We start from the raw sequence: 20,743 nt of genomic DNA on the forward strand, positions 1-20,743 counted from the left end.
ATGCTTCTCTTCATTTGTTTTTTTTGCTTCTATGTATTCAGCTTGTGCCTTAATATTCTCTTTTCTCGTTCGACTGTTGTTAATCACTGTCTTCTTTTTCTTCCTTTCTTGAATCTTGTCCAGGGATTTGATAGAGGTCCATTCCTTATGATGATAATATTTGTGGCCCAGAATCTCCTGACACATTGAGGCTAATGCTTCTTTGATTCCTTTTCAGTTGTTCTCCATAGAAGTTTCTTCTTTGAGTTGATCCTGTAAGGCTTGGAACCTGTTGTTGAGAGTTATCTTGAATTCGTTGAGTTTGTCAGTATGTCGAAAGCAGGATGTACTGAATATTTTCTATTCTGTTTTTCCAATCGTCCAGTGCTGCGTTAGCTTCAGTTTCATCTTGGCAACCACCAAGTAGATGGTGATCCGAAGCTGTCAGCTTCCCTTCCGCTTCTCACATCTCCCACTGACCTGAGTTTTTAATGATGCAAGTATGATCTATCTGGTTCTCAGTGGTGTGGTCCGGTGAGATTCATGTAGGTTTGTATATGTATTTATGTGGGAATATTGTGCCGCATATAACCAAACCGTTGAGTGCATATAGGTTCGCAAATCTCCCATCATTTTCGTTTCTTTCTCCTAGTTCATGTCGTCTCATGATGTCTTTAAATCCGGTGTTTTGCACTCCTACTTTGAAGTCTGGGTCTCCCATCAAGATGGTGAGATGGTTCCTAGGCACTTAGTTATGATTGATTGCAGCCTTTCTAAGGCTGATCTTTATTGTCGTCGTTGATATCAATGGTGGGTGTATAACACTGGATAACATTCATCACGATTCCCTACTTCTTTGTTTTAAAGGATTCTTTGATGATCCTGAACCCATGAGATTCTCATCCTATAAGTGCTTTCGTGCTCCTTTGAGCAGTGTCAAAGCAACTATCTGACTTTGCAAAGCATTTTCTTCCTCGTGTATAGAGTACAGCAGCATCTTTCTCGAATCTACTGTTTTCTGTCTGGCTTGAGTCCGATAGGTTTTACTGAGCACAACCAAGTTGTATCTCCTCACTTCTGCAGCTGTTTGATTGGTCCTCCCACATTTTCTGGACATTCTGTGTACTTTTATTAGTTGACGCTCTGGTTGTTAGAATGGACACCGGCCTCTTGACTTCCGAAGAATCTTGACATTCATTTTGAGGCGTAATAATTCTTACTTCAACTCCTGGGACGAAGTTTAAATGGTTCGTTTTGTTTGATCTGGTTGAGGTTTTTTAGTAAGATTTTTTTTCCCACTGGACGGGGTTGCCGACTGCATGGTCGATCCTGCCCCTTTATCTGGGCTTGGGATCGACAGTAACTTTAGAAGAGCTACAGGCGGAGTTAGGCACAGTTAGAAGCAAATCGAGCTGAGAATATAAACACATCTCATCGAGAGATTTGCTCAAATGACAATTCCAGCCAACTGATCGATAACTATGATTCAGACCATGTGACAAAGTTTAAAATCTCATTAGCGGGGTTTTCACGGATGGTTCTGAAGGTCAGTAACACCTTCGATAGGAAGCAACTTTTAGAAACCCTCTGAAATCCAACAGTTTGTTAAGGTTGACTGTTACATGTTGACGTTTTTTAAAGATATGACGCACAATTCTGTCAGATTGTTTGCATCTTAATTTCGTTTGTCTTTTTGGACTTAGAATGTTTACTTATGAAGAGGTTTAAAGCACTCAACACTTAAAAACGTCAAGTTATAGTAGATGATCGCCATTTAATCCAGTGTTCGATGTCGAGTTCATTTTTGTTTTGTAGTGCTCTCTCTATTTTGGGGAAATTTTTTGTCCGTTTTGGGGAAATGGCACAAAACCCCCAAAATTTCTCCAGGTCTGGGGAAAATCCCAAAGCGTTTAGGGAAGTTCAGGGTTTTTTCCGATATAACACGGTTTTTTCTCAAACATTTGGGAAAACCCCAAAGTTTGCCCAAAGTTTCCTCAAAATTGAGAGATTGGGAATGTCTCATTACTTCATCATCTTATGGTTGCATGTCAATTTTAGGGTGTTTCGTATCTTCATTGATTCTAGAATAAATAGTTTAGACGTAAGTAATATGACAAAGTAGTTGATACTCGATTTTCCTAGAGAACTTGCAGTCCTGTCGGATTTCAAGCCCTTTAAACCGTATTTCTAGTAGCAGTATAATATCAGTATGGCCTACAATGTTGGAAAGTATACACGACTTTAGTTGGCGTACATAAATTCCCATCCTTTACATTGCTGAGGAAGTGTGTTTCATGCAAGCTACAACGTTACGAGACTAGTTATAAAGTAAAGTGAATCAGCTTTACAATTCCATTTTCGTTTAGGCACTTCTCATTCTAATCAGTCGTACTGCATCCAACAATAAAGTTCTAAGGGCCCAAATAAGTTTTCAGAATTACGATGGCATCCCAAAATTTACTTTGATACTTTGGATGAAAGTAGCCTTGATATGGACAAGTGTTCATCGGTTATAAAGTTAATAGCAATTCGCAACATTACGATACCAACAACTTTTCTCGTTCAATTAACTAAGACAAAAACATATCGAAAATTCATCGTTATCGATTATATGTATTCTACGTGTTATTTTGACAAACTAAAACATTTACATTACCCAGTATTAAGGACAGGTATTTGCTTTCAAAACATTTTTCATAATTCTGCTTTGTTCCGGCAAGCTAATCGTGTCAGGATGTGCTAAGCCTCACTAGGTACGGTTTCCACACTGAAATAGCACTGAATAATGACTGTGGACTCCTGTTCGTGTTATACTCTGCCTCTTGAAACTTCTAGAGGATATTCAATTGAAGTATCATAATACCTGCATCACCATATTAATCGGGTTTTCCATGTTTCAAGGATTTCTTTTAAGAAATCAGTTTACTTATTTCCAGTAATGTTTTATTGGCGTTATCTGTGATTTACCGAGTAAGGAATTCACTTATTCAGTGGTAATCGGTCCTTATTTTCTTAATAGTTGGGCACTCATTCAGTTGTAGTTCAAAGCTTTAAATTCTAAACGCCAGGTTACATTTTCAATGCGTACTTTGACAGGTTAACCTCCTGTTTGCTTAATTTCTGCTAGCTAAATTAAGTTCCAATGTCGACAATCGCTGTATTATTTGATTACTAATATCATTACGTTGGTAAATGCGCTAAAAAACAATCCGATCAAGTTTAAACCACCGTGTTCACATTCCAGTGAACATTACTTCACAAACAGTGTCTGGTCCTACGTTGTAGCTGACTGACTGACTGCATTGTTTTCTAAACGCTCTCCGAATACGTCAGGCTAAACAACGAGTCTGTTGTCAAGTCTTTTGTATAAGCTACAAACAAGCTACAACTAACAGACGGAGTAACTAAGTGTTAACTTAGGACATTGAATTTTAGTTTAAGAAAGTCAAATAATAGAGTTGAAAACATGAATCGTCTAAATTATTTGGATATCATGTGTGTGTGCTCACCGATACTATAGTGTTTATGGTCCATGAAGTTTAAGATACGTTTCAAGGATACCAAACAATAGTTAAGCGTAGAATTTGCGATGATTAATCTTATTTTTTAAACCAACTCCAATGATCCATTTTTCAATTAATTCTTATCCACCTCAATATTATTTACAATCGCTACTTCAACTTTTTTCTGTTCTTGCCTTATTCTCCTAGTTTATTTTGGTTCGTTTTCTTATGTCATAGAGATAAAAAACAAGCAATCTAAATTCAATTACATGGTAAAAATACTGTTCACTGACGGTTACTATTTGTCATTTGGATCACCTCATTGAAATGCCGTTCTCAACCTTATTATTATAGGTACTTAATACGTTCACGCGCTTCTACAAATATGTGATTCCCACAGTTGGATATAGAAATCAGTTTACCGGGCAAAATGTAGTATTTGATAAATCTGTTAAAGAAAAACAACGCGCACGATCAGCACTTACTGATGATCCTCACATGTATGACTACATACGTGAAGAAGTTGCCGACCGACTAGCTGATCGCCTAAATGATATATCAAGGTTATCATTGTTTTATCTTTGTTCTTGAGAATGTGATTTTGAATGCAGTTTCATGTCATGTTTTTACAGAAGTTGCGTTGTACAATCAAATATTTGTGTTATTTTTAGTTTATGTTGCCTAACTTGACTTAGTTTTCTAACCGTGATTCTCTGTGAATACCTAATTAACTACCTTGTATGACTTCTCAAGATTATTTAAATCTGCCTAAGTTGATTCTAGTCTATAAAAATCAAGATCGAGTCGTTATTGTGTAAAAAAACTTACATAGAATTTAAATTTTCGACTTCTCTGTTCTGAATGACAACCCAAAAGCAACTTACCCACCTATAGTTTTCTCCTTTGAGGCGTCGAAGGCTGTCGAAGAAATAAATGAGATTTCATCCTGATTACAGTAAAAATGAGTTAGACTTTCCAATCAAAATATGAGAAAGGCTAGTGTCATCTCGTCAACTACAGCATTCGTTAAAGAAACAAAAAATACCACTTTGTGAAAACCATTTGTATGTTTCGAAAATTCGGAGTTCAGACCATTGAAGTTTTACACATATTTGGTTAAAAAAGGTCGACATGCAGCCCTGGACCTAGGTTTTGTACTAGTTGTCCCCTATCAGGAACTTGTATTTTCAGTTTTAGACAAAGTGGCATTCTACCCGGGACTCAAGCCTTCCTCATTCGTTATATTGAACAATTGTATTACTATTTAAATTTAGACTAAAGACCATAGTATTGTATGGTCAACATCAAGAATTTCTTTAATTTACAGTATTTAGAACGGAATAATAAAACTATATATTTATGTGATAAATCTACAAATTCTTAATAAAATTGCTGTGGTCATTATTGTTCACCGTTTTGTTGATATATGAATTCTTCAGTTATTTTAATATACGTAAAATCAAACCGCCTGTACAACTCAATTGAACATTGTTGTAAACATGAAATGAAAAGGTACTTTGATTGTTTTTTTTTAAACCATAGAAAATTCGATGTCGCTTTGGATATTGGTTGTGGTCGAGGGCATTTATCTCAGTTTGTCACATCAGATAATATCGGGGTTCTCTACCAACTAGACAGTTCATCTGAGGTTCTAGTATGTCTCCTTTTTGTTAGTTTTGAGTTTGTTTTCGGTCATAACTAATTAATACATACGATGTTTCTATTCTGTCAATCAGTCTATTTTGATCCAAGAGAAATCTTTTTCAGTTTTCATTGTATTTTGAACGGTGGTTGGCAGTTGGAATTCATATTTCCTTTTATTTCGGACTACTTATATTAGTCCCCACTAAAACCCAGTACCCAATCTTCGAAAATCAAGTTGCTTAATTGCAAAGAAATAGATAAATATTTGTAAATAATTATATAAAGTTCTTAAGTCCTGATAACATAGTCACGTAAAAGACCGTAAGGATACCATTATATTTGGGAATTACACTCGAAAGGATTCAAACATTCATAATAGTTAGTGTTTTTGATTATCTGTTTTGGTGACATTTTTTGAGACAAATCTCAACTTAAACATTACATTTGTTCTTTTTAACGTTATCAATCCAACCATGTCGGTTGGAGAGTTGTCCTCCCTAAAAAATACGTAGCTCACTTTGGCAACTTGGACTAATGCATATGTAGCTGATTAACTGACCCATAGGTCTCCAGTGCCAGTAATAGTGTCTGAAAAGTGCGGGGCTTATATAACAAAATTACACACAAAAGTGTATACATGATCCATGTTAAAGAGTTGTCTCAGTGGTCACTCCGTAGGTTGACAAAATGACTTTTAAATCAGTCATTTTATGTCTCCTCAAGAAGAGGTATCCTCCCATAGTGTGAAAAACTCAGAAGTTAACCATCCCATATACCCCCCCAACAACACAGCGGTCTTAGTTTAAAGTATGCGTGAATGATAGTACAGGATATATGTTTCACCGTTTGTACAGGTTCATCAACGAACTTAAAATTAAATTATTCCATCACTAATTAATTTTCTCCTAGTTGCTAGTGTTATTTGCTCAAAGCAATTAACAGATGTCCGTATAAACCTAATTAATTTTGAGAGAGAATTTTTGAAATTGCCCTCTAACTAAACTAGATACAGTTGTGATATTTGTTATAACCTTATTTATTCATTTATTTAAACACATAAACATTGGTACAAGAGGGCATCAAATACGTATGCGCCACACTTCGTCATTCGATCTGTGTGAGAGCTGCCCGGGTGCCCAAACTGAAACATAATTTTCTTGGAGGGTCACTCCCCGAACCTTTTACCGAGAGGTTTAACCCACAAGGCAATGGGGCGTTAGATGTAGTCCCATGATAGCTGGTGACTAACATTAGGTTCATACGCCTTTTGTTTCCCCAGGATCCTGGAGCCCATGTGCACCATTGGTTTGAATTCAGGGTTTTCCTACTCCCCTAGGTGGATCCTCCATAAACACCAACCCGGTTAATGCTACGAGCATTCGATTTTCGACCTCTTAATTTCTTAAACAACAGTAATACTGTGAGAAGATAGTGAGTAGGACTTCTCTGACAGTGGCTGTATACGCGTGGCCATCTGAGAGAATTCAGAGAGAGACCTGAATCTCCCACCCTCTGCCGTACCATGCATTTGGGGGATTGTTATAACTAATTATACTCAATTCATTTACCAATTCCCCTCTTATTTATTTCAAACTGAAATAATAATGAATAGTATACAGTAGTAATTTGACCAATCAATGTGAATTACATGATGTATTTTTTATTCTATACATAAATCTCCATCATTATTTACCTAAATTCCATTAGAAATCATTTCAAACATCAAGGTGTTAGCCACTAGACTAATCAGTTACCAGATGACTTATAGGTTGATAAACCTTTCACTGAAAGCTATCATACTCTATTATTATAACAACATCAAAATACTTCATAGCAAAAACGCCTTATATGTTGACTAGAAAAGAATAAGCCATACCACCTTACGTAAACAATTGAGTATAAGTTCATTATGTAGTAATCTGGTTGGCATTTTGATATGTCAGATGAAAATAAGCCGTGATTGGTCACTATACAAAGATAAATACCCAGTCTGTGATTTGTAACATAAGGAAATTTTTATAGTGTAACCATGATTTCTGCTCTCAGTTTCACCGTGCACGAACTGCTTATATTTGTCTAGCCTACAACTTATTTCCAAATCGGTCAAAATTGTGTATCTGTGCTTCATGTAATCTAATCTAGTGTATTGTCTAGTATCCCCAATCTGTTATCCAGTTTAGTATTAGCCTATCAGGTGGATGAACGTTGAATATATTTTTTAAATGTTATATGACATTGCTACAAAGATTTGAAAGAGATACAGAAGAGGAAATATAGTGAGTATATGAAATTCAAAATTTTCTATCATTTTAAATCTAATATTATTAGGGTTTTTTTATCAAGCACCAATTCATATACTGTAGGCATCAGGTTATTAAATAATTCACTAATCGCTTAATCTTTACCTAATTTATAGTTTATACACGTAACAACAACAACTTTTTATTTTACTAAGTCATCATTCAACTACAATTGTAGTATTTTTAAGCAAAGTTGGGTGATGAGTCCTAAATGAGATGAAACACTTTAATCACTATTCCCTATACAACTTTGCTCAAAAACAATTGTAACTTAACGCTTATATACGTCGAGTCAGCTCGCTAAGGATACACATATACCAAAAGAAATTGATTAATTCCAGTCCTTATCATCAGTAACGAAAAGACTCACACCTGTACAACTAAACCTCGATGATAATAGTTTTAGTCAGTAATTTTATGATATACTTGTAATTAAGGTTTTCTTGATATCCTCCCTTTTGTGATTTTTTTGTTTAGAAACAGATTAAGCCATCTGCAGAAGTTTGTACGTATAACATAAATTGCCATGAATACTGTCTACCCTTTCGACCAAATACTCTAGATTTAGTTTTAAGCTCCATGAGGTAAAGTCGTTTTTATTTTCTTAATCTATGCCAGTTGATTGTGTAGGCATTTCAATTTCCTCTTACAATTAATAATGTATCATATAACGCTGAATAAAATTTTACTGGTTATTTTCACTGAATGGTGCACAATGTTTCAGTGTTCCAGGCGATAGGTTTTGATTCCGAGTTTCTAGTGGGAACATCAATATTGGAATCGGTTTATATCCAAATAATGAGTCTTAAATGAAAGATAAATGCTTTTCTCGAATTTCGCTACCTAACTGCTATTTCGCATTCAACTATACTGACAAGTGTATGTCATTAAATTAATTATATTAAAAAGGGAAAGGACGAAAAGGAACCCATTAAATGTGAATCTAGTTTTCATATTCCCTAGTTCGTTAATTCTTTTTAGTCACTTTTCAGCCTCCCAATGAATTTCAAGTATCCTTCTTACAAGGTTATCTAAACTATGTTATTTAATGACATAGTCATACTATGGTTTGGTGTTTAAAGTATTTGACTTCTATACATAACTGCTTGACGTTATAATAATACATCACTGACTGGGATCATAATTCACTTCTTTATCACTGCCTTTACAAAAAAATATAAACATGAACTCCATTTTTGTTATTACAATTGTTTGCAGCTCGCCAGGTACAGACACGTTTACTTCGATTCGAGCAGCATTCCAAGTATAAGGGCTAGTGACAGTATCCGGTTGTCCAACCGAAGTAAGTAAAGCAGTACTTGAACCTGTGAGCTAGTGGCTGAAAGTCGAGACCCTTAACCAACTGGCCCATTGCTCTACTGCAATTGATTTCAAAACACAATGTAACTGCTAAGGAGAGTTCAGGTTATCTAAGTTTATATTGTTATTACAGGTTGATTCTTTCTTTATAGAAAAGCTTAGATGACATTTTTCGAATTCATATCCCCGCAATAATCTTTATTGTTACGTGTTTGGTTGATATCCCCTTAGTTCGCTAATCCTGTTTTGCCTCAAGGTCGTTGCATGTAACCATATAGACAGAGTTGTTCCTTTTCAATTTTCAACCTCTATACGGTATATAAAGTTTTCTGAAAGTCTCTTTGTCTCTGTTAGCGTTTAGATTATCAGTTCTGACGTGGTTTGTGTGATAGATATCCAGTCTATTCGAGCCCTTATTCGTTACGCCATATTTAAGGGATCCTCAATTGTCTGTAAATAGAATTTACTGTCAACTAACCAGAAATCTCAATAGACATAACTCTTCTTATGCAAATTTGGCAGTTACATAACGTTCTCAACTATTGATTTAGTCTATCTTGTTTATGAACACTGTACAGTTCATATGAACTGATCATTTGTTATATTATGAAGATGTCGAAAGTTATTTCAAAATTCCCCATTTATCCTCGAAAAAAATGTAAAATATTCTATCTAGCCATAGTGGTTACATCCACTTAATTATAAATCATCACTGAGATATCATAAAGCTTGATTTTTATACATTATGTCCATTTATACCACTAAATTATACAAATAAATTTATCATGATACTCAGCTTTTGTGTTATCTTATACCTTTATTCCAGTAAGTGATTATTTTGTCTATCTGATTGTTGTTGTTTTTTTAAAATTCATTTCCATGTAAATTTGAAAGCCTACACTGGATAAACGATCTGCCTGGTTTATTAAAACAAGTAAATATTCTAAAATGAATTATATATTTCGTTTTTATGTTCATTCTTTTTTCATCAATACACTTATATTTATTACCAGTGATATTGAACATTTTACTTTTGCCAATTCATAAAAACCAGATTATAACATTAGTTGATTGTTTGAAGGGGTTTTGTAGAGATTTGTTTGTTTCACAGTTAGTATTCCTCATAAATATTGATCTTATTTGAGGTACTATTGAGAATTGGAGAGCATTGAACAGATTCTTGATCAGAGTTTGATATTATTAAATCTATTTGAGTGTCTGATCACGCTACATGGTAGCGTTCAGAAAATCATAGTTTATCACCAAGATTTCGTTTAGGAAGCGAAAAATAAATGCAAAATAGTTGCGAACTTTAATTTATGGGGTATCCGTGAAGTTTAATACATCAGTGTGCCTAGGAAGGAAAAATACCCATAAATTAGTCACTTAAAGATCGTTTACAACATACGATAATACGAATGACAGCTAGTTGCTGTATCTAAAGTTAACAATGACTGTCAACAATCGAAACGATAGCTTAATAGCTCAAAATATGGGAACTGTTGCATGTAAACAAAGAGTCAATAAATGCACGAAACTTGGTAAGTCACAATTACAATTATATGTATATTGTATGACAAATTCCTGTAAATACTTAAGGAGTTGTTATACAACAAGAAAAAAGCATGGTATACTATGCCTTTAAAATGATGTGAAATTGAACTAGTTACTGAATATTATTCAGTAGTATAATACGCCACAAAAGATCATCGAATATGATACGTATGCAAAATTAACACCTACCAATGGTCAAACCAAAAGTTTGGATACTCTGTATGGACGATACATTCGTCATTATCAAAAAGACTCGGCTAGAAAATTATCACGGTTTGGTCAACAACATTTTCGACGACCTAAACGACACTAAAAACATAATCGAACAACAAACTACGTAATGTTGTCTACCACGTTCTCCTTCGAGGGCTACAGTGATAAAAGACATCCGTCGCAGAATCCCAAAAGTTCCATATCTGATATAATATCAATTAGCACAGAGTGTCTGTTGTTAAAGTTTTGCATAGTAAAGTTCGAGTCACTGAGTTGATTCCATGGTAAATGATGCTAACGAAATATAGATCCTATTAACTTCGTATAGATTCTACCAATCGACCACGTTAACACAACGTAGATAATAAAAATTAAATAAGAAACATATTTCTGGCTAAAAATATTCCAGGCATTCAATTACCCAGTCATCTGACCCGCATCCAGATAGGCAGTGCCGCTTCCTCATAGATCTAAGCAAACGTCATATTATGTAGACCGCGTGTAAAGTACAGGTAAGTGAAACGAATAGAAACATGTACACATACTCATATGTAAAGAACGCTCAAGGTTATCAGTAAATAATTTCCAAGTTCATAATATACGTGATCAGGCTAAAATGATATATTTAGTAGGTAAAAAGTAGATTGAATAGAAGTATAACAAGAACTGCTACAGATTAGTAGGCTAGGCTACAGCCTAGTTTAATTATTCTTTTTAAAATTTTCTTTTCATTCATTTGTTTCCAATTATCCCTTCTTTACTTCAACAAACTCTACTTAGATATTAACATGTTTACGTAATGATGGGTGCTTATTAGGTGTGATGCCAGCAATGGATACATTGTATGAATTGCGTGTATCATTGCAATTAGCTGAATTAGAAAGATTAGGCGGAATCTCATCGCATATCAGTCCATTCGTGGATAGTGTAGATATGGCTAATTTGTTACAATGTGCTGGATTCAATTTAATCACATTGGTAAGTATATTATGTTGATAATGTCTATTTGAACGGTGTTCTTTTTTTCTATTGACCATATTTATTCTGAAGTCACATTCTAACATTTTTGACTGATTTGGAGATACTTTTTTTCATCATATTTTAAACAACATTGGAAGTAATAGAAAATAAGAGTTTTTTTGGGACGGTATAACCATCAATTGACTTATCAAGTACAGTTTTGTGTTTTATGGAGTAGATATGCAAATTTTGTCTGACGTTAAAGTCTAAAATCTTTGTTTCACTTAATTTGAGACTCGTCATCCGGATGTACTTGGATCATAGCGTCGGTGTCCACAGTAAAATTTGAACTTGTTACCTTTCTCTTCAAACCCTAACGTGTTATCCACTGAGCTATTGTGTCCAGATTGATAATCTGCACAGAATGTACATTTACCAACAAAGACTGTTCAAAATTCAGTCTTGAATGTTAACAGCGGGATAAATCAAAACTTTGCTGACAATGATGTAACCGCAAACGCATGTATTTTGCTTTAATTTGTACTGTTTGTTTGAGAGCTAGTTACATTACCTGACTGCTTAAGATGAATTAGGTGAAGCGAGTTTCGAAACTGCGAATTATTGATTAAAAATTGACCGATTTAACCACAAAGTCAGTGGTTTGCAATCTTGATACGAGCTCTTTGTCATTGTAATTTCTGTCAGTTTTTCACAGCTTGTATCTAAGATTGACCTTAATTAGACATCAGTAAAAACTAGAACGCACCAGACATATGTTTTTTCCTACTATGGGGCTCCTCAGTAGTGTGATTCCACGACCACATCGGGGGGTTGGTTGAACGCCAACTCAGGGATATGGAGTTTAGCCACTCATCATAAAACCTGAAGGTTCAAGTTTTAATCCCCGGTGAGGTCATAGATGCATACTGCTGAAGTATCCTATGCTAGTATGTTTAAAGTAGATTTTATCTCATCATCACTAGGTATTCTTAATTAAGATTTACACTCGGTCTTGTTTTACTTGTATTTTCCCATCGTTCTTTAGGACTGCAATTGATCAGTCTCATGTTGGCATATATTCATCCTGTACGGATTGCCTCGATTTAGCCTTAAGTCACAAGCTTAACAATGGAAAGATACAAGTAAAACAACACCAAGTGAATTTAAACTTCACCCCATTGCACAAGCAGGTGGCTATCAGGACTCAATAGCTAAGTGGATAACGCGATGGCGTTTGAAGCGAACGGCACTTGCTTCGAGTCCCGGAGTGAACACCAACTCTGCGATGCAGGTACATCCAGCTGACGAGTCCCAAATAGGACGAAACGCACGTCCTGGATTCCACTGCTAGCCACTATCCACCTTTGCTTAATAAGATTTACACTGTTCAATAACAGACTCAACAGTAAACTGTCTGTCGGATAACCAAGTTAAAGAAAACATTTAACTATTTTATAATTGTAACTATTTGTCAGATTTTATGCTTTTCTTACATCATGTGTTTTTTATCACAACTTTCATTATTAATATCCCCTAATATTATTGTAATGTTATCTTTATTCTGATGAATCTTAGTGAGTAGTTGGCTTTCCCTCTCCAAATAAAAGAAACATCCAATCATTCGAATAATTTCCTTGTACATTTAAGTTATCAACCCGTCGGATTACGTAGCTCTGTTATTCTTTTATTCATATTATTTTTTGTGAACTGATCACTTAATGTGAAGAAATCTGTAATATCGTAGTCCTACTGCTTATAATTTGAAACGGGAATCACTATAATTTCTTCGATGTAAAGTATGGACATGAAACATTAGTGCAATGTAGGGTTATTGGCTCTCCAAAAATACGTCCCCAAATCCAAAACTCACGTCCTTAGTAGACCAAAATACATTTTTATGCTAATCTTTACCTACAATAATATCACATGTAAGGGAAAGTACACACACTTGAATTGATACAGGGAATATAATTATCACACTGAATGAAAGTTCATACTTGTCATATTAAATGAAGTGTATACTGAGTTGATACAATAAATATTAGCCTAAATAGTATAGTCTTTTTATCTCGTCATATTAAAATCCAGTCACTCATTTATCATTTAATGTTATGAATCTTCTTTGATCCAAATTGTTACACCTTGTATTTGTACAGAGAAAATAAGAAACTCTTATCTAACTAATCATTAAAAACAACAAATAATCTCAATCCACAACCAAATGTAGGTACGTATACTTGAATTTAATACCATACTTCATGAAAGCAGCTTGTTATATCATTCGTCCACCTAAACCCGAAGTAGATGGGTTAGAAGGATTCAAATTTGTCGCTTATTAGTATGACGTCATTGTCATTGAAACACCACTTGTATACAACTAACTGTCTAGTAAATAATGTTAAATTTGTGTGTAGAATTCTGGACAGATAACTAAGTGGATAAATGAGACAATTCATGTCTATAGACCCAGACAGAATTCTATTTGTTGCATAAAAATTTGTAATAATGTTAATTTGATAGCCTGACCAAATCATGTCATGTGTGTACGAAATCATTTATTCCTCGAGAAAAACTTGGACCTCAATTTTTAAATGCCTTCATTTGTCTTTTCTCTTATTATCCTTGTTTTTTAAAAACATATATGTTAAATCTTAATAAGAATGATTATATCTGTTGGGGGTCCTGGTCGTTCTTTGACATTTGCAAATTTAGAAGCAATTAAGCTATTTTAATGTGAACGATTCTATTGCAGACTCGATGACGGAAGCTGATACATGTTATAACAAGTATTTTCTATCAGACGGCTAAGACTCAATGCAAGATAAACTTGATGTTCCATCAGAACAACTTGAAATGGCACAACTTATTGTATATAATAACAAGGACGTGACCTTCAAGCACATAAAACTGGCGAACCAGCAGTAATGGCAACCAATTAAAAGATGGTAAAAAGCATGTAGTAAATTGAATTAGTAAAAAAGTATTCATGCTTACTGTTCCCGGTATGAATTTAACATTAATAACAAAACTTGAGTAATTTCGCGGCCACCTTAGAAATATATATTTTTCCTTCCCGTAATTTAATACCTCTTTGCTCCTTGAAACATGTGAAAACTTGAGTCAGTTTATTACATGCATAACACTGCTGTGTATAGAGTTTATTTCTGTTTGTGTATGATATGGCGAGTAATAGCTGAATCGGTTGGGTTCAGAAGACACCAAGTGAGATGAAATACTGCTGAAAGCCAATTATAAAGCTTCAAGTAGATCCAACGAAGAAGACTTATTTTTTTTGAAAGAAGAAAGATGTTGGGAAGATTCAAAGCATTCCTCGAAAAAGTCAAGAGGGGTCATGAAAACTCTGGGAAATATTTTATCCAATCAGCATTGAATATAAGTTTTTCAGAAACATCTAGAAAATGAAGATTCACGTTATCACATTTCTGACTAGATAATTATCTATCCTGCTACTATATTTAGCTTGATTCCAGGTTATTCCAGAAATCTAAATTGCACCAGAAATACTATAAATACTCTCGATTTGCTGTACGTAAACCAGCCATTTCTTTCATGTTCAAGTTGCTGAGTAGATTCAGCTTGGGGTTAAAATAAGAGTTTAAGGGAGTGATTCGAGCGTTCACTTAGAAGACCTATCAGTGCAATGTCATTTTCATTGAATGTTTTTTATCGTTAAATTTCTAAATCTGGACAGCGTTCACGTCCTAGTTCAGGTGCTTTTCTTTATCTTTCATATTACACAATTATTTGCACAACTAAACGTGACATACAAAAAAAATGTAAATCTCCAACATTTAATTACTCAGTCATTTGTCTTTTGTCACTTTTTATCAATAAAAATTTTCATTTCAACTTTCTTAGGATGTTGATGAAATTGTAATTCACTATCCAGATATATTTGCGTTAATGAATGATCTACGATTTATGGGTGAATCTAATGCTACTGTTCATAGACCATTACGTTTGAATCGTGATGTTCTATTTGCAGCCTCTGCAATTTACAATGGTAAATAACGGTTATTGTACTATTATATGTTTTGGTTTAATTGTCTTGTTGTTCGAATGAAATACAATATTCAGATGGACATGTTTTGACAAGATATAAAGTCATCCTTTATTGGAATTATTAGCTGTGTAATTCAAATATAGTTTTCTTGTGAGTTTAAAGATGTTTCTTATACAGGCGTTGTTATACACTTGTTTCTTAATTTCATTTTCTCTAATATTTAACAGAGGAATTCGAGATGTAAATTCCATCTTATAGGGGAATCGACGACTGAAATGTCTATGCCATTATTTAAGGTATAATCAATTTGTAAACGTAGGTTATGTCGAAGTGCCTGTTCAGTTATTCTATATACCAACTAAAATTAATTGAATATAGCTCTTTAGATAGTAGTCACGAAACTATTTACCGTTACACTCTGAGCGGATATTGAATTTACAGCTACGGTTGTGGGTGACTTCATGCATTGCACACGTTTCTTAAGAATTTCATAGGTTATTTAACCAATGTTATATGGAATAAGAATTGTTGACGAATTCGAATCCCTCTCTATTTTGCAAGATTTTGTACAATTCTACTTGATATCATGTTATCATGAACTAATAGATGCAATCATCAATGTATAGTTCTGCTAGAAAGGATTCAAATTGTCTGACCCTTTTTAGTTTTATCAATTAACGGTAATTCTGATGAACAAATATGTTCTCAGTAACTTCTTTTTCAATTCATATCACCCCACTAACCTTTTCTATAGTCTCATTGGTTTCTTTCAGATCTTTAGTTTGCTATATATTTTGAGACTACAGTCGTTACCATATAAACAGAGTTGTTGTATCACAAATTTTACATCTTGTAATATCAAACTCTTCTTAAATTCCTATCTCCTCTCTTCAATTGCCAAGGGGACTTATTGTTGTTGAACTGTCATCTCCAACTCTCTAGAATGCATAGATCACGCTTGTATTCAGTGATATCTTCTAATCATTTATAATTCCAAATTATTGCAATCTATCACAAAATATGATAGATTTTAAATTACTTGTTTTGTACCTCAACTCATCGGTTTCCGTATGTATTTTAAAAGCAAGTTATTCATTTTGCTGTTATGTAATTTTAATTTTCAATCTATCATAGTTAGCCTTGTCATGAATAGGTTTTCAATAAATAACTTTTTTTCCTGATAACACTTGTCAAAGAATTCAGTAAGTTTACAAAGAGAAAGATCATATTTTCATCTTAATTGGATATTCACTGAATTAACAATTCATTCAATTCGTATACATTTATCAATAATATAGAAGTTCAATTTCAAATCCTTCGAATAGCTAACGTCTTTTAACTCACTTGGTGTTGTTTTACTTGTATCTTCTTATTGTTATTTAGGACTGCACTTGATGAGTTTCTTGTTGGCATATGTGCATCCTATGCGGACATGTGTTTTTTTCCTTCCCATCATATATTCTCATGTTTAGTGCTTTCTTTCTTATCGCTTACTAAAAATATGCTTTATTAAGTCACTGATGTTTTAATATACATACTATATTGTCTTTGTGTTTTCTAGAACACTGCAAACCTATTTATACTATTCGAAAATTTTTCTTCATAATAGATTTTTTTGGTAGATCTTAATTATTCTTTTAATTAGTCAAGATTGAACTTGTGTTTTTGGATTATTTAAAGTTAAATGTAGAAAAGAATGAGTAGTTGTATTTTTTTTATTGTGCTTGATAACCATTATTAAAACTATTGCCTGTACTTTTTCTTAGCTATATCACAAACGAAAACGGTAGCCTTAGTTTCTGAAATTGTTGTCCCTTGGTGTCAGTCGTGTGGTTGGTAGTGAGGTAAAAGTTTCACCAATTGAGTGTACGACGCACTCATAACCTAATGGTTAGAAATTTTAGGAAATTGTTATATATATATATATATATATATATATATATATATATATTTGCCCTATTTATTATCATGTGACAAGATCGCCAATCAGAACACCGACTTATAGAACTTGGCCCTGTATCAAACCAACGGCACGTTAACCATCACGAGCAGCCTAGAGTCAACTCTGAGTCTTTCTCGTCTAGCCCTAACCATTGAATCCAGAACACAATCTCAGCTTCCGCTGTATGAATTTTGTATTTCACACATACGCAGTTCATATACAAGCAAAATAGATCGCATCACACCATAAAATGGAAAACAACCATTATACGAGATCAGGCCAATAGTGGCTGTGAGTGTGGGATTCTGTAACTGGCAACTTGGGAATATCTTAAGAATAGTAAATCGTATAATAATAGTCAGTAGGTCAAATAAAAATTTGTAATGAAAGGAATATAAAGATATATAGTCTAGTTACTTCATAGATATGCAACAAAAATATATATATATACCTCTATTGTTTTTCAAATCTTGTATGTTGCTAGTTAATAAATCCAAATTGTATCACTTTTTATAGAGAAATTCAGTGTTCCTCGTGAAGATGAAGAGAATGAACGCTGTATTCCGGCAACCTATCGGCTGTTATATTTTATTGGATGGAAACCTGATCCTTCTCAAGTAAGTGATCATTGTTCGTTATGTGTTGACTGAAGTATTTTAAACTTCTGAGTCCTAGTCGAATACCAAGTAATACATCTTTATGACTGTGAGTCGAACTGTATTTTAAGGTACTCCAAGTCCCTACTAATTGTGAACATATGATTAATTATTCAGCGAAGTGGCAATATCCTCCCTGTTTGCATATTTGTGACTTTAGTGTAATATATGACCTTACCCATTTATAAAATGAATACCCCTCATAAATACTCTTCTTTGTTATGTTTCTTAACTTAATGATAACAACAAATTGTTAAATGAAATTTAATTCAATCCAACTCAGCAATCAAGTACCGATTCTTATAATTGTCTTTCAGTCATACTTTTTGTCCACGAGTTTATAACACTATCCAATTGCCCCATACTAAAATAAGTGAACCGGAGTTTGGACTTGTATCATATTGATTAAAAGCTTAATGACTAAGCTACTGATTCACTTCAATGAGTTGATTGTTTCGACTTCTTCTCTATTCATCTTGTTAATTTTATTTCATCCTGCTTACGTGGTAGTATGACAACTTTGGCTGACGAACATTTGTACTAGGCTCCATGTCTTAATTATGACTCATTAACTCAAACTAGTCCTAAAGCAGTATTTTTTATTTGGAGAAAATTTATATGCACAATATGTTACTGTCAGATAAATAAAAATGAATAAACAGTGATATGATGCTTCATATTTAGGTGTAAAAATACACTGACGTGATTTGGGCAACTTTAATCAATTTTTTAGATTACCGATAGTTTTTATGATCACAAAAATCTTTAATTAGAAAGTCTACATCTCACTGTGCTTAAAACGAAATTCGGTGACCATTTTTTAAACCCATTTTTTAATCTCATCACCTTTAGTCTTTTTTTAAATTTTTAAATCATTAATAAAGTATTAAAGTGCCCTTTTAAAATAGACGAAACAGATAATTTATTGAACTAATAATTACATCATTCCTGTTTCTTTTTTATAGAGTAAACCTCTTCCTCGTGGTAGTGCACAGTATTCCTTGAAGGATCTCCACAGAATTGATGAGTTAATTAAACTACATTTTGAAAAATAAACCGAAGTCCTACCTTATTTTTTCAGTATATATATGTATATAATAAACCTGTGTTACATTAATCTCTTACATTTATGCCGTTGCTCGTTACTTTATGTCACTTGTAATTATTGTCTTCCCCCAACTTTAACTATATTACCTACTGTTAACTCATCATTTTTTTGTTTCAAATATTCATAACCCCTTCCTATCTATGTTGATTTTCTACAATTATGTCATAATTAAAAGACTTGGCAGTTCTACGTAATGCTCTTTCGTGTGATATTGTACTTTGCTTGATCTATTTATAATAAGATGTAAGTAGTACACTGAATGTGATGTAGGTTAGCTGTTGTAATACTCTTCTTCAAACTCAAATTTTTTTCATATTGTATTCAATGAAGGCTTGGGCAGAGGAAATCAGTTATATTATGAAAAATTACGCAGTGTCTGTTTAAAATATGAAAACAACACATTAAATACACTATATGCACATCTTTCTTGAATTGTCTCTTACAAAGTACATTGTTCTTCCATTCATGTTGTTCTTTATTTTGCCTTCTGTGGTGTACAATTTATTTTTTTAGTATTGAAATCGATTGTATATGGGAAGTTGTCTCAATCTGCTTCATTTTCGATCACATCAACAATTCGTCTCATAGTATCATGACTCCTAAATATATGGACTACGTTTCCTGTTTGTTTAATAATCTGTCAATCCTTACTCATTGTTCTTATACATATTCTAATCATTTTGCTCAACCTGAAATTACTTTGTGTCCGTCTTACTTAAGGAACAAGTCACGACTTCTAAAACTGAACTGTTAATTTTCACTCTTTAATGACCGTATTTCCTGTGACAATCCTAAGAAAAAGCTTTCACTTATGTCTCGAGTTTAGTTTGCTAATCATGACTGGGACAAGGAAATATCCTTAAATTTTTCGTTTCACGATATTTTATATTGTGACTTAGTAACGGAACGTTTTTTTATTTTAACACAGATATTGGCACAAGGAGGCACCACATTATATATGCGACACACAGATCTCATTTGATACATGTGAGGGCTGTGATACTGCCTGGGTACCCAAACCGCGGCATGTGGTTTTCTTAGGGGGCCACACACGGAGCCTTCGACCTGAAGGTTTGATCCACAAGGCAGTGGAGCATCGTAAGGAGATGCAGTCCCATGGTAGTCGGTGACCAATAATTGGTTCATACGTCATTTGTTCCTTCAAGGTACTGGAGCCCATGTGCACCATTTGTTTGGAATCAGGGTTTTCCAACTTTCCTATGTGGACCCTTCGTATCCACTAACCCGGTTAAAGCGCCGGACATTCTCTTTTCGTCCTCTCACTTTCGTAAGCAACACCCCGCCACGAGAATGCAGTGAGTAGGACTTCCCTGGCAGAGGCTATATAGGCGTGGCCATATAAGAGCATTTAGAGAGGGAGAGCGAACTCTCGGCCGTACCAGGGCATTTGGGGGCAGTAACGAAACGTACGAGCAAAGAAAAGCGACACTTGCTTCTAGATATTTGAATATGCAGGCTAAGTTCTTGTATCATTTCCTTCTTACAATATGGTGTTTAATCGTTTGATAGGATAGTTCGC

General features: G+C 34.0%; 1 protein-coding gene across 1 annotated transcript; it reads left to right on the forward strand.

The window, feature by feature from the left end:
* The first annotated feature begins 1,494 nt into the window (after nucleotides 1-1,494).
* On the forward strand, nucleotides 1,495-19,853 carry NDUFAF5 (NADH dehydrogenase [ubiquinone] 1 alpha subcomplex assembly factor 5). The gene is made up of 9 exons (XM_012943173.3): nucleotides 1,495-1,525; nucleotides 3,837-4,045; nucleotides 5,025-5,136; nucleotides 7,904-8,010; nucleotides 9,641-9,680; nucleotides 11,294-11,491; nucleotides 15,353-15,497; nucleotides 17,956-18,056; nucleotides 19,061-19,853. Exons 1-9 carry the CDS (start codon nucleotides 1,514-1,516, stop codon nucleotides 19,148-19,150), a joined length of 1,014 nt encoding a protein of 337 aa, XP_012798627.2. The 5' UTR covers nucleotides 1,495-1,513; the 3' UTR covers nucleotides 19,151-19,853.
* The last annotated feature ends 890 nt before the right edge of the window (nucleotides 19,854-20,743 follow it).

The sequence above is a fragment of the Schistosoma haematobium genome, chromosome 1 (assembly GCF_000699445.3).
Source record: "Schistosoma haematobium chromosome 1, whole genome shotgun sequence".
Classification (NCBI taxonomy): Eukaryota; Metazoa; Platyhelminthes; class Trematoda; order Strigeidida; family Schistosomatidae; genus Schistosoma; species Schistosoma haematobium.